General features: G+C 32.5%; 1 protein-coding gene across 1 annotated transcript; it reads left to right on the forward strand.

Moving 5' to 3' along the window:
* Positions 1 to 9,523: 9,523 nt before the first annotated feature.
* Positions 9,524 to 27,533, forward strand: LOC139099490 (lachesin-like). Its single transcript, XM_070651965.1, has 11 exons — positions 9,524 to 9,813; positions 14,405 to 14,511; positions 19,930 to 20,088; positions 20,211 to 20,295; positions 20,568 to 20,702; positions 20,903 to 21,031; positions 23,487 to 23,503; positions 23,603 to 23,705; positions 24,584 to 24,754; positions 27,198 to 27,268; positions 27,339 to 27,533. Exons 1-11 carry the CDS (start codon positions 9,684 to 9,686, stop codon positions 27,531 to 27,533), a joined length of 1,302 nt encoding a protein of 433 aa, XP_070508066.1. The 5' UTR covers positions 9,524 to 9,683.
* The last annotated feature ends 80 nt before the right edge of the window (positions 27,534 to 27,613 follow it).

Below are 27,613 nucleotides of genomic sequence, written 5' to 3' on the forward strand. Positions count from 1 at the left end.
ACAAAATGGCATAAAATGAAGTTGGAAACAAATGAGCATGAAAAGGGAACTTTAATGTAAATTTTGTGACATGAAAGAAAGAAGGACTCTTCAGTCAGAGATTAACAGTCAGTAAGTCTGAGTCAGTAAGGCATGAAAAATTGCATCCAATAAATTTTACTTCCTCCAACCTCCTTAAATCTTGATAATAAAATATGTTGACTGCAGAGTTGGCAGGACTTTGGAGTCCGGACTTTAAAAGTCCGAAAAGTCCCAAAAGTCCGGACTTTGAAAGTCCGGACTCCACTAAAGTCCGGACTTTGAAAGTCCGGACTCCACGAAAGTCCGGACTATGAAAGTCCGGACTTTTGGGACTTTGAGACTTTGACTTTGGGACTTTGGGAATTTTTTGACATTTTTTTTGGTTACACTGCGTAACCCGAGCTAAAAAATTGATTTTTTGACATTTTTCGGTTACACTGCGTAACCCGAGCTAAAAAATTGATTTTTTTGACATTTTTTTCGGTTACACTGCGTAACCCGAGCTAAAAAATTGATTTTTTGACATTTTTTTCGGTTACACTGCGTAACCCGAGCTAAAAAATTGATTTTTTTGACATTTTTTTCGGTTACACTGCGTAACAAAGTCCAAAAAACCACTTTTTCAAGTCATGTTACGCAGTGTAACCGAAAAAATGTCTAAAAATTCAATTTTTAGCTCGGGTTACGCAGTGTAACCGAAAAAAATGTCAAAAAAATCAATTTTTTAGCTCGGGTTACGCAGTGTAACCGAAAAAAATGTCAAAAAATTCAATTTTTTAGCTCGGGTTACGCAGTGTAACCGAAAAAAATGTCAAAAAATTCAATTTTTTAGCTCGGGTTACGCAGTGTAACCGAAAAAAATGTCAAAAAAATCAATTTTTTAGCTCGGGTTACGCAGTGTAACCGAAAAAAATGTCAAAAAATTCAATTTTTTAGCTCGGGTTACGCAGTGTAACCGAAAAAAATGTCAAAAAATTCAATTTTTTAGCTCGGGTTACGCAGTGTAACCGAAAAAAATGTCAAAAAAATCAATTTTTTAGCTCGGGTTACGCAGTGTAACCGAAAAAATGTCAAAAAATTCACTTTTTTAGCTCGGGTTACGCAGTGTAACCGAAAAAAATGTCAAAAAAATCAATTTTTTAGCTCGGGTTACGCAGTGTAATCGAAAAAAAAAATATTAAAATACTTTAAAAAAAAAAAAAAAATTTGTATGGGACTTTTCGGACTCCCAAAGTCCCAAAGTCCGGCTTTCAAAGTCCGGACTATTCTAAAGTCCGGACTCCACTAAAGTCCGGACTTTGAAAGTCCGGACTCCGCTTTTTTTTTTCAAAGTCCGGACTTTGAAAGTCCGGACTTTCAAAGTCCGGACTCCACTTTAAAGTCCTGCCAACTCTGGTTGACTGCTCTCGCAAAATTAATGGGAATTTATCTTAAAATTGTTTTTGATGGCACTACGTGACGCTCCCCTTCATTCTAAATCGTATGCTGCAAATAATTTTCATATTAAAGGTCCTCACTTAATGCTTGTGATTATTATCTGTGAAATTATGATGTCGTTGTCCTAAAGCGACTAGATCTGCCTTACATTATCATTTAAATATTCATACTATTATCTCAGTGAAATCTCACTAAAGGAATCATAAAAGTCATATTGTGTTAAAAATGAACCACAAAAAAAGAGAATCATGATATTGTTTAATCCAGCTGTTGCCACTGATTGTCAAGCATAAAAATATGAAAAAAAATAATACTTATTTTTCGTTTTGTTGTGAAAGAAAATGCAATGAAAATTTCATTGTATGAGGAAGACAACATGGAATACATTTTCAAGGGGGAATATTGATTTTGATGGAAGTGATTTTTCGAGAAGTAATGGAGGGGAAGATTTATATTGAGGAATCTAATTTAGATGATTAGGTTACTAACTGATTAAAAATTTTGTTCATCTTCTTGCAAAATGTCCATATTGGAACACAATGAAAGATTCAGAATTTAAAAAGTGTAAGGCAAGCCAAAGACCAACTAGTTTAGATTCGAATCTTTTTCAAATTTTTACAAATTGGTTCATACCAAAAAGATGTAGTAAAGTGAGAATCTGAGGTATCGTGTCTGATTAACGCAATCTGCCAGTGCAAGAATAGGGTTTCTATGGTTGAATGGTAAGGTATTAGATCGGAAATCTGTAAGACTTTGTTTTTTAAGAAGTAAGTTCGATTCCCATCTTCAGTTTAATCTCAGTCATTACATAGAACCAAAGTTCTCAGATATTGTCGTAAAAATCGTAACTTTTAAGATTTTGGAACTTTAAAAATCGTAAAAATCACGCGAAAGTGTAACAAATTTAACAAGTAGTAAGAAGAGAATAGGATGAACTTTAGGTCTTTCTGGGTATAAATAAACATAAAATATTTTTAAGAAACTCAAAATTCTAACTTTAGTGCAAAATGATTTAAACAGAAGAGGTGTTAACTTGGTGACATGGCATCAACGTCAAGTTGTCTTGGCAGCAATGGCTGTCGGATGACAGCTTGTCGACGGTGAAATTTAGAACATAGCAGCACTATTTGTGTCAATTTGAATCTCTTCGCTGCTCTGGTCCTAATCTTATCTTATTTACATTACCAGTTCCGAAAATCCTCAATATTAATATCCAAGGAAATGCCAACTCAACATTAATTCCCCCTATAATAAATGCTAATGCACACACAGAACATAAGATTGAAGTGTGTGTTGATACTTTAAGCGCATTTTCTAAATATTTTACAAGCACATAAGTAGCATAAGTGTATCACAAGCATACTTGTGCAGCAATACATATTTTTCAAAATACATTTATTGTTAAATTTATGACATGTTTGTTGCTTTTTCCTTTACTTCTGCTTCATTCCTTACATTTTTCCCTTCGCGTGGAAAAGGAACAAAAAGTTAAAATGCAGAGTATGGGGATTGAAAAAAAAAAGGAAAAAACAATTTTTACGGAGGAAATAGTTTGAAATTTATGAACTATACAGTAAGAGCTTTTTTATATTCATCGTCTTTTATCACCTTGCATGTTTCACTTTTTCTTCCTTCTTCATTTTTCATTTCAACGTTTTGTTGTTGAAAAAAAAAACTAAAAGAAAATCAGAAGAAAATTTGTATGGAAATTGAAAATGACGTTTTTGTTTCAAGGACGGATTTTATTTATCACATTGTGTCTGTTTAAATCAAGACAAGGAAAATGAAAATCGATGAACGATTGTGGATTGTTTTTTGGTGGAATTGGGCTTGACTTGTGTATGACTTTATGGATTTTTGGAGATATGAGTACAAAATTGAGCATTTTATATGCAGCTCGATGTACAGGTTCCTAAAGCTCAGTGTTCAGGTTTAGGTAGCTCGATGTTCAAGTATATAAAGCTCGGTTTACAGGTTTATGTAGCTTAGTGTACAGGCTCACATAACTCGATGTGCAGGCTAATATAGCTCGATGTGCAGGCTAATATAGCTCGGTGTACTGGTTATCATAGCTCGGGGTAAAGGCTTAAATAGCTCGGAGTACAGGACTTACTTAGCTCGGTGTACAGATTTATATAGCTCAGTGTACAGGCTTATATAGCTCGGTGTACAGGACTTACAAAACTAAGACTTGATTCAACTTCAATTTTACTTCACTACATCCATTTTCATTTCCATAAATATTCACTATCCAAGTCAATAAAGATAAAAACAAAATAACTGTCGCTGAGCTGCTTCCTCCTTTCAGTTTTTTTTTTTTTAAAAAATGAACATTCTGAAAGGAGATAGAAAAGTAAAATAATTTGCAATTTCCGAAATTCCTGTGAGCTAACATTCCTTTACTGTTAAAAGATTAATAGCACTTTTGGTGGAAGGCGTTGAAAAATCCATTTTTAACAGTAGGAGAATATAGTGAAGAGAACGAGAGAAATGGAACTAGTATGCTGGCGAGTTACATTGAGCTATTTATTGTGTGTAAGCTTTATGCCACAGGGTTGAATATAGAAAATAGAATGGAATGTTTTTTATAAATATGGTATTTGGTATATTTTTGGGATAAGCATTGACTGTGGGTTAGGGGATTGGATGGAAAGCAGTTTGTCTGGATAGACGTGTTCATCTTGTCAAACATTTTTAGGGATCTAGAAGAATTTTAGCAAGAGTTAAGTTGGGGCTTATAGTTTAAGGACTACAGTTCGAGTTAAAGATCGACCAATAGGTGCAGTTTGGTGACCTCAGGGATATCCAAAATGTATCTAGGGCAAGAAAAAGTCAGTCAATCTGAAATCAGTTTACTTACTTATTTCACTTACTTCACTAATCGTACGGATCAATTGTGATCTATGATCTCCCTCAGAAGTCGCCTGAAACTGTTCCTATCTCTGTAAGAAACTTCAACAGGTCTTCTTATAGCATATCCAGGCCAATGAACCCTGTTTACCCCAATTTATTTTCTCCGCATTGTTTCTACATTTGTAAAGGTCTCGTGGCTTTTTAGGTCCAAATATAATTCTTAGAATCTTCCTCTCAAAGACACTAACCAAACATGCAATCGCCAGTAACAGCCGTTCACTAATTTGGTTGGCCTCGAGATTCTTTTTGACACTAGTAGATGCCTTACTGTTTTTTCAATAAATATCCATAAAAAGCGCCTCAAAGCGCCCTCAATTAAGTCACCTTCGTCTCCCTTACTTCCCATTCTGTAACAACCTAAGAAGAAAATGCTGAAGCAGATAGTCTCTTCTCACACTAAACGTCAAAATTTTTCCTTTTATTCTTATTTTGCCCCAAAACAAATGAACATTTTCCAAATGAGAGCAAAAACGGAAACTGTTCAGCTCATTCCACTAACTAACTGAACCAAATATAAAAAAAAAGTGAACTGAACAAGAGAAAGTGAAAGAGGAAAGAATAAAATTAATGAAATGAAATTTATTTTAAGTTTCTTCCTGCTAGAAGAATAAAATTAAAATATGTGTGTAATTTTCAAGTGCTCACATTTTTCCACTTCATCTATCTATTTAGTTTATTGTTGAAAGGAAGTGAATTTGAGAAATTTACAAATGTTCTTACATTTTTTGTTACATTTACAGCACAGACGAGTTGTTAAAAAAAAGCCAAAAATGAGGCATTTAAAATGAATCCATAACCCAAGTTAGAAGTTCATTTCCATAATATTCACTTTTCAGATGTTTAGGGAAAAGGATACAAAACATCAAGAATATTAATATTCACAAAGTGGATGTAAATTCCGTTGAAAATCTGCTTTTTAATTATAAAAAAAGGGCAAGAAATATCTCAAAACATTGAGAATAATGAATTTTTGTGTTGAATATGTTTACAGTGAATTATTAGACTGGTTAAAATCTTTTACTTGAGATGTAACAACTGAAGATTGACTGTGCTGCTTTGGTCTTGTTTAATGTTTACTTTAATCGTATTTATGCTTGCGTCTGTTGAAGGTTTAGATTTGAAAATAGTTATTGTAAAATTCAACTGATAAGGATTTTGGATGAGCAACTTTAATTCTCTTGATTTTTAAAATCTTTGTCTATATAGCTGGAATGTCTGTAAATAAATGAACAGTTTAAATCGTTGGTGGCTCACAATAATGAGTAAATTTAATTAAATACATTCTTTGAAAAATTCTAATTTGTTAACACAAAATAAAGACAAAAAGGGAGTGAAAGTACGCATTCGTTCAATTTAACGAAGAAAATTTGAATCTCAAAATACCGTTAAATCAATAAAAAATTATTTTTACTAAATTAAAGCTTCACGATGAAATTTTAAATCATAATTCAATATTAAAGTGATTGTATAAGTTATCAATTATACACTTGTAATTCCGATGAAGTATACCTTAAGGCTATTTACAAGACAATTAATTCTACAAATCAGTAACAATGATAATTTTACATTATATCCCCAAGCGATTATTCCACAACGATATAAATTGTCATTAAATAGTCAAATATAAAGTTTTAAATTCATCATGAAAATGACTTCAGTCAACATAATTTTCAACACGACTGCAACATTTCTCCAACAATAATCATTCAAGTTTAATCTGACTTTATCACAATTTTGCGAAAAATTTTCATTCAAATGCCACAGAATCAATTTCATAAATTAACTCTCAGAATAACCAAAACATGATGTTTTTTTCAGCATAACATTTGCTCATTGCAAAAATTTTTCATCATGATTTTTATTTTTTTTTTTTCATCCTCATAAAACAAATGTTCTGTGTGTCCAAAAATGCAGTATGATAAAAATTAGACTAGGAATGGATTTGCATATTTAAATATCTCCGCCTTTCAGATGTTTTTCGAAATGTAACAAAATCAAAAACATTCGAAAAAGAAATTATTTTGATATTTTTTTTCAGATTCTCATGTGTTGTTGTTTTGTTAGTGGTCCTATAGCCACAATAAATTGTAATTTTATTCAACTCGTTTTGGGATAAAAACCTCATTTATGATAGAAAGTAGATGTGTGGGGAATTTTATGAGTGTTTTGAGATTTGAAACGCATTTTAATGGAGCTATGCTATTGATGCATATTTGCTGGTCTGATTTGACGCTTTGATTCTAAGTTAATCGTCTTTCTGCTCTTAATTATTAATTATAGCATCTAAAAATGGTTTATACTGTGATTTTAGATGATTTTTTAGTATAATATGCATCATTGACTTTGGATTAGATAATTAAATTTTCTCATGGACTCTCCACATCGCATTTTTGAAGCCCGATTTCTCACGATTAGTAAGTCATTTCATAAAAATTCCTTCAGATTCCGATTCAACAGAAGTGAGCACACAAAAATTGAAAATTTCAAAGTCCAATTCCCAAACTGCCTCTAATTACACACCAATTCATTCCCCAACATCAAACAACAAAAAGGCCAAAAGAACTACAAATGCAAAAAAAGCCTTCACTTGTCATTCGTTCTCCCTTACAGTGTACAGGGCGAGATTTTATAATTATTTTTGCTTTGCCTAAAAATGACCATTCTCATTCTCATTCCACCCCATTCCATATTCCTCTTTCCTCGAAACCATTTCATGTTCCCCTGAATTTATTTATTGCTTTCAACTACATAACTGCATTGTGAAAATTTTGTATTATTGTTGCTCTTATTACTCTATACTGCATATTGTAATAAAAACGGAAGTCATGAATGTGTGTGATTTGTAATTGAAAATGTTTTTCTGGGTTGCAGTTGAGTTTTGAGGTAAAGTATGACTGAGCATCTCTGTGGTTTTTTAAATGGCTTTCGTGTTGATGACTTATATGGATGTAAATTATCAATGGGCTTTATTCAATTTAGAAAATATTTTTCCTTTTATTGAGTGACTGTAGGGGGGTTGAATTAAAGTCATTTGGTCTGGATTGGGCTGACTCCCTTGTGGAGAAATTGAGAATAATTATAGCAATTTTAGTCATTTTCACTTAAATATGCTTGATAAATAGAAATCTTGAAATTTAATTGATGAAAAGATTCTGACGCAAACTTTTCAAGCACATCTTCTGCAAATACATCATCCATATCATACCAAAATATATGTGTGTATCAAAACCAATGTCCTCAATGTTTGCTTTTGGCATTTATCTATGTCTGTATCATCTTTCATTCCATCCTACTGTACTATTTGGCATTTTGATGGTTGATGTGACAGTCACAGACAAGGAAATATGAAATGGAAGGAGAAAGGAAAATAAAAAATGATGATTGAAATTGACTTGGTGAATGACTAAATAAATATTTGATCAAATATAAAAGTTAATTTAATTTTTTTTTTTTATAACATTGCATGCCGGATGCTTGATGCTTCATATTGATTCTGCAATAAACGAGCATCTCAAGACAGGCGTTAATTAAATTAAAAAAAGAGAGAGAGATTGGAATGGATGAAATTAATTTCACTTTATTTGAAACTTTCATTCATGAATCTATGATTTTTATTTTTTTTCTACTTGCTTTTCTATCCCGACACACATGCTGCGGTGAATCGTGAATAAATTGCTATCGAAAAAGTTTTAGTTCTTTTTTTTTTTTGTTCTTCTTGTTTTATCCTCCTCTATACTCTTATCCATGCATGTATGTTCAGATCGAAAAAACAGCATGTTGCAAAGTGGCTTTGGGAATATAGGAGAACATTTACAATGTTGTCGATTGTCCAACAACAAAAAAAAAGTATTACAAAAGTCAGTATTGCGTTATTTCATGTGGGTATAGTGACGCATTTTTTGTAGACGGATTTATTGTGGATTAGAATGTGATTAATTGTTATGGATTGATGTGATTCGTATTATGAATGTTGCCACTATTTCTAGAGCGTGTTGCGCCACAGCTCACTTTGGTGGTAAGCCTCAGTGATACAGTTTTGACGTCACTGGTTTAGAGTCTAAAAAAGTCAGATCATGCTTGTTTAATCATGAGCCTTAAAATCTTTATCGATTGAAAATCCGACACGAGGTCGGCGTGACACTGATATGATGCTCAATTTAAATCTAATCTGTAATCAATTCCAGAGGCACTTTTGTTCGTGTCCGGATACTTGATTGACTATCCGACCTATTTGGACAGAGTTCCTCTGATAAATTAAATCCTCTTGGTAGGAAGATAGAAGAGTTCATTAGCATTAATTCCTTTGTTAAACAACCGCTTACAAGGTTTTATAAATCTCCAGTTGAAGAATTAAAATTCGTTGTCATTTTTTAACGATTACTGTAGATTTGAATAAACTTTATAGTTCAAATTTTGAACTTAGACGAAGTGGCAAGCCCCTTGTTGCTAATTTGTGAACAAATTTCAAACAATTCAGACTATTCTATTTTTAAACGGCACAGAATCATTGTTTGTGTCAATTGGAACTGATAGGAGGATGCTCTTAGGTAGAGCATTTGTACATCTGCTTACATTGCTATTAGTATTACTAAAATCATTAAAATCTCAAGTTTAAAAATCAAAAACATACAAAAAGACAAATTTATTGAAAGTTGCCACTTCGTCAATAAGGTTTTAGCATTTCAATACGTGCCGATTAGGAATATTGAGAGAATACATCCAGTTATAACTATTTATCCACTCAAAATGCAAAAGTAAACAACACCAACTATCCAAAAATCACAGATAAAACAAAAACTGAGAAAAAACAACAAAACTTTTATCAGAAACCATCCCTTCCGATCAACCTACACACATATTACCACACACTTACTTACTCTCATAATTTTTCCTATATGATTCTATTATTTTTCTTCTTTAACTTCTCTTCCAGATGACGATGCGATAAAGGAGCTAAAAGGAAAAGCAGCAACAAAAAAAAATTCTATACATCTGTAGTAAAGTTTTTTATTTTGGTTCTATTTGGCAGCAGTTGAAGTCTAACGAGCAAACTAATAATCAAATCGATATTTTTCAACTTTTTTTGTGTGTGGATATTCACATATCCAACAGATATATAAGTATTTATTCGGTGTAAAAGAAAGTTCTTAAAGAGCATTAACAGACAACAAGGGTGAGAACAAGATACAAGATTTGATGTTAGATTGAGAACATAAATTAAGGATTACACAGCAATCATCAAATTACAAATTATTCGGATTGAATAATTAATTAAACAGCTAGCAATTATCACCCTCACGAATGTTCGAGAAATGATGATACAGTCGAGGTGTAAATTCAAATTAAAGCGTCGATATAGGAGTAGATTAGGGAGAGACATAGCAACATGCTTAACTTATACAACACTTGTTATAGGATTAGTGTTAATGCAATATGATTACGGTAAGTTGTTCGATGAACTTTTTATGTCACACCTTAGAGATGCTTGTTAAGGAGGAGGGATTAGAATATAAATCTGTAATTAATGGGAAAATTTAAAATCATTTCTATGTGAAATATGATGTCTGGAGATTGTCTAATTTATGAATTTTGGTATTAGAGATAAGATGAGGAATTTTGAATAAATTTAACATGGATTTTTGAGTTTTGTAATGTTAAGAAGGTATTAAATATTTATAAATCAGAGTCAACATTTTCTGGCTGCTGTCTATGGGGTGAGAATTATATGTCGAATAATTGAAATTACACCTGAAATTACTTTATTTACTTACCTAGGCAGCTTGGGCGTAAATAAGTCCATGCGTTGTAAACGCTATTAATCTGGAATATTCTTTGAAATATTCTGTCCGTTTTGAACAGTGATGGGCAAACCGAGTGCCGTGGCACATTAGTATGCCGTCATGCTTGGCTACAAAGATGTCATGTGTGGTTTCAGTCGAGGCATACTACCAAGGTGTGCCGCGAAAAACAAAACTTTGTCCATCACTGTTTTAGAATATAAAACAAGATAAAATAATGAATGGAGCAATCTTCCTGGGTAATTCTAGGTACGCCTTCTCGAAATCCCAGTCCCGATCCCGATATCGAGAAAACGTAGTTCTAGGAACGAAGTTGACTCGGATTTTGTATAGAAAATCGACTAAAGTCAACTCGATGCTATAAAAAATTCTTGTCGACTTCGAGCTCTAGTTCAATGGAAAGGTGTAATTTACGAAAATTTACTTATCATTTTGTCATATAGCTGAGTGACTACCGATGCTTATTTTTAAGAGAATACGATCGGAAGTCGCTGAAAATGGGTTCGAATCCCATTCGAAAATCTTCATATTAAATTATAATTTTTTACAGAAGTAATTTGAAATGTAAAGGGTGTTAAACTATGAATAAGACTAGAATCCACCATAACAAAAAGGACAAAGGCAAAGAGCATACTCTCGAGAGATTCCTGACATTTAATATACTAGATGTTCGTGAGCCAGTATTCTTAACTTACTATGCTCTCGAGAGCATGCTCTTTGCCTGCTAGATCTAGTTACAGCTAACTATATTTATATAAGACATTAAATTTTCTTCAATTGAAAAATCAATAAATTAAATTAAACTTATTTTATCATTAAATGTAAATTTAAACATGACTCAATGTCTTCAATTGCCGTCTGTTTCAATATTTTCATAACAGTTGTTCAATAAAAATTTCAATTTCACTGAACAACAGAAATAGTCAACAAAAAATCAATTGAAATTCATTGAAAAAGAATGTTTTAAAAAAGTTTCCATTTCTCCAAAAGAACATTCTCAAGCAATATAAAAGGAACTAAGAAAAGAACCAAGCACAAGATGAAAATTGTGAAGGAAAATCACGTTGAAATGTCCAATTGAAAAATTTCTTTTACGTGTTCCGAAAGGTTAAAATGATTATAGTCATTTTCATTTTGTTATTTTGACTTAAAAGTGACCCTCACATTCTATACACATGTCTCATCATGTACTCGACACCTTTATCCTCTCCTTCTTCTCCTTCGAGATTCCTTTACATAAATACTTAGAATCGAATGGAATGTCATAAAAAAGTTTCTCCTTTATATTGATATCAAGTGCCACTCGGCTATATAAAAAATGAGTCTATTTACACACTTAATCCTAAGCACGTTATGATGCTATTTAAAGGAACGCTCTTTGAATACATGTGTGCGTTACAGACCATTGTAACAAATGTGCCTTTTTTTTCGGTACCTTTTGAATGTTAAAATCGCTCTTATATTGACTTAGGATTTATCCATCTATTGAGTAAATATATAATGAATGGATAAGGTGGCAAAAAAGGCCAGGCAGGAGGTAGGCAATAAAAATATTATAAAAATTTAATATCCTGACAAAAGAGAGCTGTGTGAATACATTTTATGGACATAAAAAAGGTGGGAGAACATTTTTGTGAATGGTCAGATATAATTTAAGTGCTGGAAATGGAAGTTTGGAGGGGATTTAGTGAAATTTATGTTATAAATTTGTTTTGATGACAGGATTAGGTAGTTTGTTATTTGATATTTGACTTTATAATTATTATGAGATTTGAACAGTTAGTTGCTGTAATGTCGTCAGCAGAGTTGTCACCTATCAATTTGCTATTAAGGAGATAAATCAATCTCAGGCATTAAAATACAAAATTATTTGGCTTTCCATAGCTAATGACTAGACAAAGTCAAAAGCTACCATGATACAGCTCATGGTAGGTCCAGAGGCACCTATATGACAACTCTGGTCGTAAGCATTGTGTATCCATTAAATTCTTAACATGTAGACAGCAGTCTATAAAATGATTGAAAGATCCGTTCTCTGTTGGGAATTAAACTCATGCCCTCATAAGAGAAAGAGTGACAGATATCTGCCCGATCGGCACATATTTAAATTTTGCCACCACGGCGATGAGCTGGCAGTATACTTAGAATTAAATGACCGGCCACTTGGAAAATTCAACCAAATTTGCCAAGTGGCAGCTACTTGAATCTAAGTATACTGCCGCCTCGTCGCCGTTGTGGCAACATTTCAATATATGCCGATCAGACTGGTTTGTTTCGGCCACAGAGGCCTTACTCTATATATGGCTCGATTCGTCTATATATGGCTCGATACCTTAGATTCCACATTGTTATACACCACAGTTGCTAAGATTTGTTTATTAAAGAATCTCTGTCTTGCCATTATATCAGAGATCGAAGTCACTTAGGTCGGCGGCTAAAAATCGGCTTAACTAAGCCGTTTTTCTAGCCGGCTAAAAAAACGGCTTAGCTAAGTCGATTTTTTAGCCGGCTAAATATTTCGGCTTAGCTAAGCCGATTTTTTAGCCGGCTAAACTTTTTCGCTTAGCTAAGCCGATTTTTTAGCCGGCTAAAATATTCGGCTTACGTTAGCCGATCATTTTAGTCGGCTAAGACATTTAGCCGGCTTACGTTAGCCGCCGGCTAAGGCGTCACTAAATGAATGAATTAATTTCCAAATTAATTGGAAATTTATTCAAATTAATACAATAATTAATATACTAATATGATTATCTTAATTCTATACTTGCTTGTGAAGTATATAATTTCATAGAAAAATAATACAAAATGAATTTTTTACCCTTTTTGAGTTTTTTACATGTAAACATTTAAAAAAAAATAATACTTATTATATTATAGTAGTAAGACTGCTCTAATATTTATAAATTACATTGTAACATATGAAAATCTCAAAAAATATCAAAAAAGAGTAAAAAATTCATTTTGTATTATTTTTCTATGAAATTATATACTTCACAAGCAAGTATAGAATTAAGATAATCATATTAGTATATTAATTATTGTATTAATTTGAATAAATTTCCAATTAATTTGGAAATTAATTCATTCATTTAGTGACGCCTTAGCCGGCGGCTAACGTAAGCCGGCTAAATGTCTTAGCCGACTAAAATGATCGGCTAACGTAAGCCGAATATTTTAGCCGGCTAAAAAATCGGCTTAGCTAAGCGAAAAGTTTAGCCGGCTAAAAAAATCGGCTTAGCTAAGCCGAAATATTTAGCCGGCTAAAAAATCGACTTAGCTAAGCCGTTTTTTTAGCCGGCTAAACTTTTTCGCTTAGCTAAGCCGATTTCTAGCCGCCGCCGACTAAAAAGTCAGCGGCTTCGATCTCTGCATTATATTCAAGTCAAATTCAACCTGTTTGCAATCTTACCAAAAAGATAAATCCAGCCAAGCAACCATAAATTTCCCTTTAAACCTTTCAAAAAATCCTTTCAACATTTAAATACTCAACAAATCTTTACACAAAAACAGATTGATTCATTCCACCTTAAAACAAGAAGTGACATTGAATTTAAGATTAATTTTTTTGAGGTTCTCTTTTTCTTATTTCAAGACACAAAACTTTCTCATTGAGTCATAGAAGCAATCCGAGTAGTAAAGTTAATTACTTTTCACTTCCTTGACATTTATTCTATTAAAATGTAAAAAAGTTCCTTTCAAGGCTTCACCACAAGTTAATTCAGTAATTTGTCAGTTCTGTCTTTCATCAACATTCTTCTTCTTTCCTTTTTTCGTCTACTTTTCCATTCACTTAAAGTAAAAGACGAGATTCCTTAAAGGTAGTCGAGAAGGGGATGAAGAATTTCATTTTCAAGAATATCGCATCATTTTCACGTTTTTTTTCCTTGAATTTTATTTAATTTTTGTTCTTACTTCCATTGCCTATGAATTTTTTATGATAGAAATGCCTTTATGGAGCATCTTACACATTCGTATGTGTTTGTGTATGTATTAAACAATGAAGTAAAGAGGCTTATCACGTATGATGATGCTCCTGACAAAGGTTTTTCTTGCCTTCTTCTTCTTCCTACTTATTTATATGCACGATGTGTTGTAAAGCGACAATAAAACCATTAGATAAATTTAGAGTCGTGATTTCATCTTGAGCTACTTATGTGTAGCATGTCATGTATGTGTTTTTTGTGTATAACGATTTTACCTTTCTTTCTTTCCCCTTCATCTACGATTAACTACAGTGTCAGCATTTGAACCTGATTTCGTCTTTCCACTAGAAAATGTAACAGTTGCTCAAGGACGAGATGCAACATTTACATGTGTAGTTAATAATTTAGGTGGTTATAGGGTGAGTGGTGAATCCGGGTCCCCTGCTAGGGTACGTATCAGTTTTTCAATGCATGCTAATACTGTTTTTCACTGTTTTATAATCGATTATGTCGTTTAGTGACATAATCAACTGCACCTTAATCACAAATAATTTTATCTATTTACACCAAATATATATAAATATATATCTGAGCACCAGAGCACCTATAAAGTTTATTCGCACCGAATCGCACAATTTAATAATAAGAAATGATTTTGTTGAATGTAAGCAACAATTCACGAGCACCAAAATAATCAATAGATAGATATGCACCAGCACCAGCACTATTGCACCAATATAAAAAAGCACAAATTTTTAATGCACAAACTTTTTTTTTTGTATCCATTTTTGTGTTTCACATTTTTTTTATAATTTTCATATCACTGACAAAATTTGGCGCTATATTCAATGACAAAAAATACCCCGTCAAAGGAATAAAAAAACAAAATTAATCCTCAAAAAATATCCGCATCGTCATCGTAAGTTGGATGTTAAATATTGAACGAAAAACAATTAGTTGACTTCAAAAGCACTACTTTTTATATCCCCACCGATACTTCAACCGAAAAAAAGTCAAATTAAAAAAATTTAATTCAATTTTTATTCGCGGGACTTCTCAAAAATATAGTATGTGTAATGTATCGTGAATAGGGATCTGTTTGTAAGTGATTTTGGCATTAATGGATGCAATATAGCAAAGAAATTTGGATTTTACGCAATAAAATGTGTTATTTTGATGAAAATTAGTAAATTTGAGTAAATCTGAGCTAGTTTTGCATTTTATTTGATAAAATAACTGTTGTTTATTCTTTGGAATTCAATTAGAAGCAGTTCTTATCTTTTAAAGTTGTTAAAAAGTCAAAAAATCATTAAATTAATGCAAAAAACCTAAATTTTTAATGTAAACTAACAAAACTTTATGACTTGAAGTTGGCTACAAGTAAACTAATAAAATTGTATGAATTGAAGTTGGTTACAAGCATAAAAATTTGTAAAACATTCAAAAACTTATTTTGTAATGGATCTATTCAATTAAAATGTAGTAAAATAATTAAATTAATGATTTAAATTACATACTTCCACTTTATTACATGATAGACATCAACCAACTTCAAAAAACAACAAAAAAACTTTCAATTATCCACAAAAATTTTCATCTTTAATTAAAAAAATTGATTTTATTTTGTACTTCCATTAAAATAAATTCAATAAAAGAACTGACATGACTTTCAATCAACGCCAAGCGCTTAAAACAAAAAATTAATTATTTAATCCGCTCAAAGAGAGGGAAAAAAAATTTTGTACCACTTTTTTTATTGTCTTCCGTGGTTTTTTGTGCTGCATAAAAAAAAATCCTCTATCAAAAAAATTTAATTTCATTAATTAAAGTTTCATTGAAAAAATATTCATGCTCGCTACTCTCTGCATACCTATCCCTTCCAAAAACCATATTTGACGTTGATATTAAAAAATTAAAATCCATCATTCAACGTACTATCAATGAAATGTCGAAAAAAAAGAGCTTGAAAATAAAGAGAGGATTTTTTTTGCTGAAAAATGATGATCTGAGTTGTTAACTATAGCTAGATGGATAGATAGATAGGTAGATTGCTGGTGAAAGAGGGGGAAAAAATTTGAAGTTAAAAATAACTTTTAATGTGGATTTTTTATTTTGGAGTTTTTAGTTTAGTCAGTATTGGAGAAGAGTAGGGGTATAGATGTCTGGGACGTGGATGCCTTGATACAGCCCTTCTTAGAAACGTAGTACTGAGAGAAATTACCATCAAATGTCTTCTTCCACTAAATTTTTTAGGAGAATTTTTGTATTTTTTTTTTTTTTTTAAACGTATTAAAATGGAGAATTTTGTCCAAAATTGATGGAAGCTTAACCCTAAACAATCTCTTACCCCCTTCTAGAAACGTCCCTATCTATACTTCTCCTCCACTTGAAGGGTTCTAAATTGTAATTTTTGGTCCGGCACAAGTTTTTGGCGACTCAAGTCAACCCGGATCCATATAAAATTCGAGTCGGCTTCAAGCTCTGGTTTTTGATTCCACCCAGATGTAGTCCACATGGCAATTGAAATGGAAGCTTGGACGCTATACTTCATCAACTTGACTTTCCTGAATAATTTGTGCCGATTAATTTTGCTCCTTTTCTTACATCCGCAGTGTCGACTTTGTAAATTTAATTTGTGTCAGAGCTATCTTGAATAGCAAAAGAAGGTGATTGTTAGATTTAAGCCATATTTAGCACCAAGTCATAGCCACGCCAATATGGGTCTAGATTTCTGACCGAATAACTGTTTTGTGCTGTTCAGGTATGTAGGCACAAACGCAGCACAGAGCTAACTTTCAGTCAAACATTTTTCTATACTTGCAAATTTTCCTACTCCAATAAACCGCGCTCAATAAACAAAAAAATCGTACAAATTTTTTCATGTATCAAAAAAAAATACTCAATTTTAGTTCTACAAAAAGCCGATAATTTTTACCTCAGACAGACGCTTTTTTACTATTTTTTATTAACGGCCGAAATACCTTGCTTTGAGAGACTGATTGACAACTTATTTTTTTAGATCAAATGTTAACGTCAAAACAATATCGAGAGGGGTTAAAGGTAGTGCTTTTGAAATATAACACAAAGAGTTTTCACCTGCAGTGGAAGTTCAAACATCGTCGTTTGCTGTAAATTAGATTAACACATTTCAAAAACAGAAAATTTGAAATTTTGTGATTGCCTCAAATTAGTAGAAATTTATTTTTTTGATGTCAATTGTAGCTTTTCGGTTGATTAGTGCCATTCTCTCACTTGTCATCATTCAATGGACCTGTGTGGATTTATAAAATTATCTATTGGATACAAAAAAATACAATTCCTAAACTATCATTCAAACCGCCGTACACTAAAGTGAGAACAGAATGGCATAAACAACTGCATTGGCATCGACAACAACTGCAATGTTGTTTTTAAGCATTAAGCACAATAATCGCTTTACAATTTTCCCTCAGACTATTATTGTTTAGTGCATGAATGTGTAATAATCATCATCCCTTTTGCGGGCACATCCTGCTAATTGTTTTATTTACTTTTATTTTGCAATCGAGTAAGTGACTTGGATTGCTATTGTTGTTGAATTTGATGTTATTGGAAGTAATTGGAACTTAGTTTTGTTATTTTACAATATTGTTTACTGTCGGAATTCGGATTAGCAAGCTTAATTTTAGTTTAATTTGAAATTTATGAAATTTAACCTTTAAAAATTTAGAATTTCTTAAAAATTCAATTGAAAAGTGCAAATTTTAGAGAAACTAAACTGTTTATTACATTGCTTTTGACTTAATTTGAAGCTTTATTATGGTTTTTAAATATAATAAGCATTGAATGTATAAAAATTATGTAAATTGATGTAAAAATTGGAAAAAATGCAGATTTGTTTACAATTTGTTAAGTTGACAATCCCCTGATGATAATGGTTTGTTGACAGCACCCTTAATATCTCAGGGGATCATCAACTTAAACAGGATTTCTTAAAATTCTTTTAGTTCAAGCAATTTTACGCAAATTTAGTTTGTTGTCGTGCATTTAGGCAACAGACTAGTGTGCTTGAGCACACCTTGAGAAGCATAGGCTAAAATTGAATTTCGCCATTTATTAAATTTAAAGCTTTATCAAAATAATTCAATAAATTTAATTCAAATTCATTAAACCGCAAAATTTTCATCAATAATATATCCAAAAACTTCAACTGCATGTCATTATTAATTTCATAAACATCTGCTCTACAAATTAACTCATGATTTTAATTATTGAATGAACAATAAAATAGAGTTGATTGTTGTGAAAATTCATAATTGCAAAATAATTCATGGTCAACAGAGATTTTCGATAATTTTGACACGTTCGATTAACCAAAAAAACGTGCTTATAAAAATATTTGAATGCAGCAATTTAAAATAATTCAAAATAATATTTTTTTAAATAGAATTAAATTAAATTAAATTGAATAGGATAGAATTTATGTCATAACATAAAAATCCTCTTCGGCTAATACACCTACACCTTCAATACTTGTGAATCAATAATCAACGTATGCTGGATGTTTATTCAATAATTAATCATAGCTAATTAATGTGGAAAGTGTGGCTGTTGTGCATTCGTAGTGTAGAGTGAAAACCAGCAGACTCATTCGTTGAATGATAGAAAAGAGAGCAAGTATGAAAGTCATTAATGATGTGTGAATGGAGCGCATTTTCTCATTTTAATACGCACAATTATTTAAATTATACCAATGCACATTTGATGTTGTCGTAGTCTGCACAATAATTTTAAGGATAGTTTGAAGTTGAGTAAGAATTTATGTGGATTAGTTGATTTAAGGTCCCGACTGGCTCACATTGCCATTTTGACATCATGGTGCCGAATCAATAATTTACTAAATCAAAAAGCACAATTCAGTTAATCAATCAATCGGCAGCTGGCTGTCACTTGCTGCTAAATCGAATAATACAAGTCGGTTAATCGATCAGAAATCAAGTAACAAGTTAACTTGACTCTGACTTAATGTCGGATTTGATTTAAACCTGGAACCATGTCAGAGTCATGCCGGTTGGATGTTGAATCTTGGCTTTAGTTGAATTTTGAGTCGAAATCTAACATTAAGCCGATATAACTCTGGTATATGGCCTTGATGTTGGTCACTGAAATCAAACTAGACATCAAGTTAGTGCCACATCGGCATATGACCGGAATTTGGATCGACTAGCTGTCTTGTACTATTCAAGCTAGAACCAAGTGTCAGTAAGCATTTTACCACGTCGGCGCTGTTGTTGCATCATTTCAATGTGTGCTAATCCGGACCAACTCGACTTCATATTGAATTCTAGCCAATTTCGATCTCTAGTTTTAAGGAATTCACTAAAATCACCAATTTCATCATCATCATATCATTAACCCTACTCATACCTCTCCCAAAAGTTCATTAACCTCAATTTTTCATCCAAAATGCACTCATCATGTTTCATAAAAATCAGCACTGAAAATATGTATAAAGCATGAAGCGGTTATCATTATGTGAACATATTTTTCTGATTGTCGAAAACATTTATCCACATGAAACGTTTATGTTTGATGCATGCCTTAATGGAAAAAGCACAACTTGCACAAAATAAAAGAGAATTTTTGTTGTTATTTTGCACTTAAATTAAATTCAATTACAATGCATAATAATTAGATGATGATAAAGTCTATGCTGATTATTTTGTATTGGAAGTAAAATTGCAACTTTTAGTCCAAAAAAAAAAAATGCAATAAGCATTGATGATTAAAAGTTTCAATTAAAAATATTCCATCTCCCATTACAAAATGTATTAATGCTGTTTATTGGATGTATATAGGTTGCGTGGATAAAGGCTGATGCCAAAGCAATTTTGGCAATTCATGAACATGTCATTACAAATAATGGACGTCTCTCAGTCACTCACAACGATTTCAATACGTGGACGTTAAACATAAAAAGTGTAAAAATGGAGGATCGAGGACAATATATGTGTCAGGTGACCCATGCTTAATATTTTTAATAATACTTTTTTTAACAATGGGATTCGATTTTATTGTTTTACTGAAATTTGAGATATTTAATTTAAAATTGGATATGTATTTTTATGTGAATATGTAGGTAAATACAGATCCAATGAAAATGCAGACAGCGTTCTTGGAAGTCGTGATTCCACCGGATATTGTGTATGAAGAGACATCAGGAGGTAAACCATGAATTATTTTTTTATTATAGATCAGTGGTGGACAACCTTTTATACACGGCACACCTTAGTGGTAAGCCTCGACTGTTCACAGTATATAGTTCATGCCACTGCCAAAGATTTTTTGCTGTGATTCGAGTATACCGCGGCACACAGGTTGTCCACCACTGAGAATTTTTTGATTATTTCAAGAGAAGCCACCAGGTGTTCCTGAATGATTTAATTTAATTAAATTTTATATTTTTATAAATTCCTTAATTTTACTCCCAATATAGACATGATGGTTCCTGAAGGTGGATCAGCAAAATTAGTATGTAAGGCCCGAGGATATCCCAAACCCAAAATAACGTGGAAACGTGAGGATGGACGTGAAATAATCGCCAGAACAGGTCCTCATGGTAAAACCAAATGTAAGTTTAACAATATCAAGGCTGTCGATGCAAATTACAGCATTGGATGTGCGCGTTCCAAACTATTTACAGCATTGAAACTGCACATTCCAATCCATAAGTATTTTAATTAAAAATATCATGTGATACCAGCATAAAACAGTGTCACAACACCGCATGACTACCTTGAAAATTCCATTCAATAAATTTTTCAATTCCAGCACATCAAGTTGAAGGTGAAATGTTGTCACTCACAAAAATCACGAGATCTGAAATGGGAGCATATTTATGCATAGCATCAAATAGTGTCCCTCCATCCGTGTCCAAAAGAATGAAAGTTCAAGTACATTGTAAGTTTGTCTTGTATCTCTAATTTTTTAGTAATTGTTTTACATCCATTGTCGTGGCTGTAAAAAGTTTTTCTCATTCAATCCATTCATTTGCCACAAACATGTTGGATATATATATATATATATATATACAGGAAGAGGAAAAAAGGGACACAAAAACAATGGAAAAGTGATAATTTACCCCATTGTTGTGTTGAGTACAATGCCTCAGGTTTTGGTAGAGTTTAAATAAAAAGTTTGGCTTTATTGCTGCTTTCTGTATGGAAATAAAGGCACTCTGCTTTTTAGGGGTGTCCTTTGGGAGGATTTTGTCAGATTTTTTGGGTTTTTTGACAAAATTTATTGGAAAATTAGAAAATATCCAAGAAAAATTGAACTTTTTGATTGATTCGCATCCAATGGAAGTTTTGTAATAATTACAACTGTAACTTGTAAATGAAGGAACTGATAAACCTCTATCAAGTAAATAATAACTGGACGAAAATGCAAATGAATAAGATCTTTATTGTTTGAAGTTCGAAAACAAATTAAATGTTTATGTGAAGGGGTCTACAACTATAAAAGGGGAAAATCAACTAAATTTAGTTGCATGCACAATTTGAATATTAAATGACAGTTGATATCCTAAAAAGCACAAATTGATTAATCCAGCCAATATTGGGTATCAAATCATCGTGACTGTGACTTGATACTGAATTCGGTTTAAACCTTGCATCGCATATGCCTGTGCTATGCGATCTGGATTTTGGATCTAAATTTAGTCTTAAGAATCACTAGAAAAATTCGAACAAAATCACCCCAAACACAAAGGCAAACACAAAAGTCTTTTAAAATTCATATTACAAAATGTTAATTATTATTTTGTTATGTTTATAAACTTTTCATCCTCAACCCCCATCCCTGCCTCACTCCTTCCTCCTAACAAATATTAACTTGCATAATGTTCACTTCATTTTGTAATAATTTAATCCCTATTTTATTGTTTATTGTCAGTTGGGTGCCTTTCATGTGATAAATATTCACTTAGCTCTCTTACTCTCTGTTAGCATGCTATGATATGCTGTTTAATTATGACTAATTTCTTATCCTTATTATGTGTAATACATAATAGTATCATTGTAAACTTTTGTGGTGCAAAACTTTTGCTTTTTTGAATTTTCGACAATGATAAAGTTTATGAATGGTAATGTGTAGGTTTTTAGGGGGTGTAGTAGATTATGGATATCAATTCTTGAGGTAGATACTTGATAAAATTGAATTTCGGTTTTTTTTAATAGATTAGAAAGGGGGCTTTTAGTTATCACGGGATAGTGGAGCCTTACTTACTTACTCTTACTATCTTTCTGCAATCATGTTTCTATGTGGAGCTTAGGATGCAACATAAGGCCTCTCAACTGATTCTGTTGCTGGATCTATCAGCTAGTTTGTACAAATTGTCTGACCGCACATTTAGTTCCTATTCTTTTAATCCTAAGTTGCTTTCTTTAAACAAGTTAATTTTGAATATGATCGGTTGTAAGCCTTACATCTCTAGCCTGATTGTTGGGCTGCCACTCTTCAGGCAAGGTGCTTTGGATATACTTTTACTTTATCCTTTAATTTACTTATCCAATCACACAGCATGGTCAGCTTCCGAGTTAGGCTTATGCTTCCTCAATTTCCCAAGTAGTGCCTAGGCGTGTGTAAAAACAGTCAAAATCATTGACAATTCAAATGAATTGCCTTGATCAGAGGTGTGCAACCTTATATTTTTCTCAGCACTAATGAACCATGACACATAGGTTGCCCATCACTGCTCTAAATCTAAAAGCCAATATTCGTCGACCTCATAACTACTACAAATGAAGAGAACTAACTAAACTGAATCCTCAATAATTGAACTTAAAATGCAATAAATTGAAGGAATGATGACATAAAATGACATAACAAGCTTGTCACAATCTCAAGAACATCTCGAGAATTCATTAAAAAATCCCCAAAAAAATCTCCAAAAAGTGCTCAATTTGAAATCAACTTAAAATTAACAGCCTCTCCTCATAAAACCGTCAAGCACATTAAATTGCAATAAAATTTTTTTTGTCCAACACCACTCGTGTCACCATCAGGAGCAGCGACAAGCGACAGAAGCAAACATCGACACAATAGTACATTTTAAATTTATATAAATTAACTGCTGTTCGCGTTTAGCAAAAATTGAAATTTAATTGCGATTGTTGGCTGAATGTGTGTATAATGGTGATGATGAGACATTGATTTATTCATTTTTCCTCTTCTGTTGACGTGTATATATACAACAAAATGATGAAAAACATATATATGCGTACATAAATCCGATTATAAATGATGATGATACTCATGGCAATTCATAATTTTTTACTCTCTCATTCACGTTGCTGTTATTCTGTTTGTTTGCAATTTTTCAACCCCTTGATTGGCGTTTTACATACAATACCAGTTCATCCACTGATACAGGTATGAGATATAGCAATTCATTTACATTTTGTTTGTCTTTTCATTAATCTTCATTGACTCGCAATTTTTTGTATTTTTTGTATGTTGCACGTTCTTTAGGTGCCTAACCAACTCGTGGGTGCCCCACTTCTTACAGATGTGACGTTAATTTGCAATGTTGAAGCTTCTCCAAAAGCCATCAATTATTGGCAGCGCGAAAATGGTAAATTAATAATGAATTTCATATGCCATTTAATATATTTGCACTCACTTACTCATCGATGTCGAGCAGCTCTTTTTTTTTTGTGTGTTGTGTGCTGTTGTCTGAATATTTAAAGTGGAAAATTTATTTATGAATGTGATTTTGAGTGCATATGGAAATTATCTGGATATTTATTCTTGATTTATTAATTTATGGATTGAATTCAAATGAATGTTGGGGTTGGCAAGTTGGTATAACATTGAGGATCTTGGAATCTTGTGGAAATTTGACTCTAAGTGCTAACAGCTTTCAAGGAATTGTAAATTCTTATGTACTTACAGAGTTGCAAAACAGGTGCCTGTGACAGGCAAAAACCGTAAAAATTCTTGATAATTTGTATGGTTTTGAAGAAAAAAAAAACGATATAAATTATCAGGAATTTGTACGGTTTTAGCCAGTCACAGACAACTGTTTTGCAACTCTGCTTACTTACTTTGCTGGTCGTACAGATCTCGAGTGGACAGAAATGCGTTGGAACTAGTCATTAACTGGACATTAATTTGCCATCAACTAGCATTAACGTTCTTTTGTCTGCTCGGGAATCAATTGTGATTCATAGCGTCACTCAAATAACACCTAAACCAATTATAACGCTGTCTTCCTGTGCCAGCTCTATCGCAGTGTTTCTGTACCAGCTCTATCGCTGGATTCATGTGCCAGCTCTATCGCTGGCTTCCTGTACCAGCTCTATTCCTGATCTGTCAGAAATTGTAAATTACTCTCAAAATCCATAGAAATTCTTTGACAACTTGCCAACCCTTTCAACATCCAGTCACAACTTTTTACAACATATTTATTCTAATTTCTCTTCTTCTTCTCCTCCATTTACATCCATAAAGGCGAGATGATAATCTCAAATGATCGCTATCTAATGTCAGAAATAGAAAACTCAATGTATGCTGTACAAATGACTTTAGTACTACGAAAAACACAAAAATCTGATTTTGGTGGATATAAATGCATCTCGAAAAACAGTATTGGAGATGCAGAGGGCACAATACGATTGTATGGTGAGTATACAATGAATGCTTTGATGAACCATTGTTTTATTGTTCCTGATTTGTTAGTTGTTCGTTGATGGAACAACAATTTGTGAAGTTTCAAGGAGATTTGAATATGAAAATAGCAATTGAAGATTAAATTTTGTTACAGTGCTCTAGTTTTTTGGAGCTATTTTTTGTGAATCACTGGACTCAAAACTCGACGGTCCTCGAAAAATATTTCATTACATTCTGAACAACCCGAGCGACACACTGTGGTGAATTAGCATTGAAAATGGGTCAAAATAAGCCGCTACGGTACAGTCACGGCAACTTCATGTCTTTCCGATGTAGCAGTGTCTTAGTGAATTCGTTGTCCCGGGCTACATAAATGAGCTGCCTCCGTTTGGCGTCCATATGGCTGTCAGGCTGCCAAAAATAGGCGGCTTTCATTTAGTTTTAATAAAAGAGATTTTTAAGGCTCCGATTAATAGCTCCTTGGCGGATCCTGAGAGCCGTTTGTGTCCCTCGAGTATGCTGCTCGGGAATGCTGAACCCCACGAGCATATTTGAACATTTTATCAAAAAAAAATATTTTAAATAAAAATTCTAAACAAAAATTCCACATCAAAAAATTCTGCCTTGATCCCCTCTTTTAATCCCTTTTGTCCACGAATCACAGAATTATTTCATTTTATCCATCATCACAACAAGCAGCAGCAAAATTGCAAACATTAAAGTTATCATGTAAATTTCAACATTATTCAGCATAAATTTCTTATTCAAACATTTTGTCTCATTTAAAGAAATTACATGCATACAGTACTTTGACCCTTTTGGTGCCTCTCGAAACATAAAAAAAATCTCTTTTTTTTTGTAGGGTTGAAAATCAATTTCTTTCCCTTCCTATTTTAAGCACTTTAACTTTATTCCGCACATAAATGTAGATGAAACTATAAAGATAAAAATTGTTACTACCGCAATTTCCATGAGTATTTTTTTTTTGTTGTTGTTGATGCGGAATCAAGTTTTTCAATATTTATTTTTTCTGTGTCAGGATTGGAGGCTTTAAGGCTAGAGATTGTTTTTGATATGAGTTATAGACTATGCTTACAAGTTTAAATAGATTTGAAATAGCAAGTTCCAGATTTGTTTAAAATTTGGAAAAAAAATCTATTTATCTCGGTCAGACATGGAGTAAGCTCATGAGTCTGAGCATGCTCGATTATATTGAATAAGTATACTCATGAATACTTTCATTTAAGTGAGTATGCTCACTGGCTGTTAGGGTAAAACAGGTGTTGCCAACCACCGTCAATAATTTTTTAAAATGCCATTAACCATGTCTTGTGTGGTTTATCACCAAGGTGTGTCGCAAAAGATAAACGATTGTCTACCAGTGATATAATTTAAAGTAGAGGAGAGTCCAGAGGCAAAGTCAGGAATTTTTTGATAAGGGTACAGGGTTTAGATTAAAGTCAAACTCATTTCTTCCCTGAATATGCTCCTGAGTAGGTTCTTATGATCAGAAATTTAGAAATTTATGCATTTTAGTTAAAATTCTCATTCTGAAGCTACGCTCCTGAATATGCTGTATTTTTAACTGCTTGTTAAGCATCGTATATTATATTCGTATATTTACGTATACTTGCCCAACCCTAGTATATCAAGCCAAATGTTGGTTAATATCTTAGAACGAGATTGAATCAAAAGCAGGGAAACTAAGTGGTAAAACCGCCAACTCCATTCAAATACCGCTAAATTCTGGTTAGTGTTCTAACTGGATTGAACGTTAGTTATTGAGTACTTTGTCGTCAAGTCAATAATGTCGTCAAAGGAATAGCTTTGTATCCTGCTTTAAACTGTAGGTCTAGATCGGTTGACGAACCCTCGCTCTTTAAACTGTCATTAGCATTGAGATCCATTTAATGCGAAGCTCTGGATCTATCAGATATGAACGGCTAAATCTTTTCTTACTGAATGCTGAAGCTCCAGTTTTCAAACCTTACAACTTCCTCTTTTTTGAGAAGTTAGCTTTGAATCCTACCTAAAGCCAATCTCACAATCATTAGTCTCGATATAACAAATACTAACTTCTCTTTACTACTTTAAAAGTTCAAAAAGTCACAACTTCACTTCTCCTTAACTTTAAAATTTATCTCTCTTTAAATTCATTTTCAATTTTTCATCTCTTCCAAAAAAAAAAACAATAAAAATGAAGAAAAACTTTTTCCTTCATGTTCATACATAAAAATGGAAAATTTCTCATTCCTAAGTTAGTTCTAAGCACAAAGCAGCGCACTGCATAAAATGTATAAATTTGTTTAATTTTAAAAGTATAAAAAAAGCAGCAGCAGCTAAAGTTGTTATTTATGTTATCGTTGATCTGTTTATAGGCTCATGTATTATGCATGCACTGAGTCTGCTGAAATTTCAACTCTAATTTTTCATTCCTTTTTATTATTTTATACAGAAATGGAACTGCACAAGAAGAAGCAGAATCGTTACAATAATTATGACGATATTAGTGGATCAAATGACGAGGTAATTAAATGCTGTTGAATATTACATGACATGACAATTTTTTGTTCCTTTTCTGCCTACTCAAATATAGGATAATGAAGCAATTCGAAGTGAAGACCAAAATGATGAAAGCATATTTGGCAGTAATGGACGTCTCTTTAAGGACGCACAATCGAATCTCATTAACAGCAGCAAAGCATCAACTAGTAACTTTTTATTAATTGTATCATTCATGTCGACCGTGTTTAGTGTAATTTTATCCAAATTATTATCGATTACTTTATAGTAAATCCCTTATAAGGTGATAGCCATCCCTAATAATTATGGTATTAAATTTAAATTGATATGATGAGTTTTTATTGTTAA

This window comes from Chironomus tepperi, unplaced genomic scaffold, assembly GCF_022539635.2.
Source record: "Chironomus tepperi strain 1889 unplaced genomic scaffold, CSIRO-AGI_Ctep_v1 contig_48, whole genome shotgun sequence".
NCBI classification, from domain to species: Eukaryota; Metazoa; Arthropoda; class Insecta; order Diptera; family Chironomidae; genus Chironomus; species Chironomus tepperi.

Bases quoted from the DNA above. Each gene is read 5' to 3' on its own strand.
- LOC139099490 (XM_070651965.1), top strand. From the start codon at position 9,684: ATGATGATACAGTCGAGGTGTAAATTCAAATTAAAGCGTCGATATAGG. The intron at 14,512-19,929 runs GTGAGTGGTGAA...GGATGTATATAG, and splicing joins ATAATTTAGGTGGTTATAGG to GTTGCGTGGATAAAGGCTGA. The intron at 20,703-20,902 runs GTAAGTTTAACA...TTTCAATTCCAG, and splicing joins TCCTCATGGTAAAACCAAAT to CACATCAAGTTGAAGGTGAA.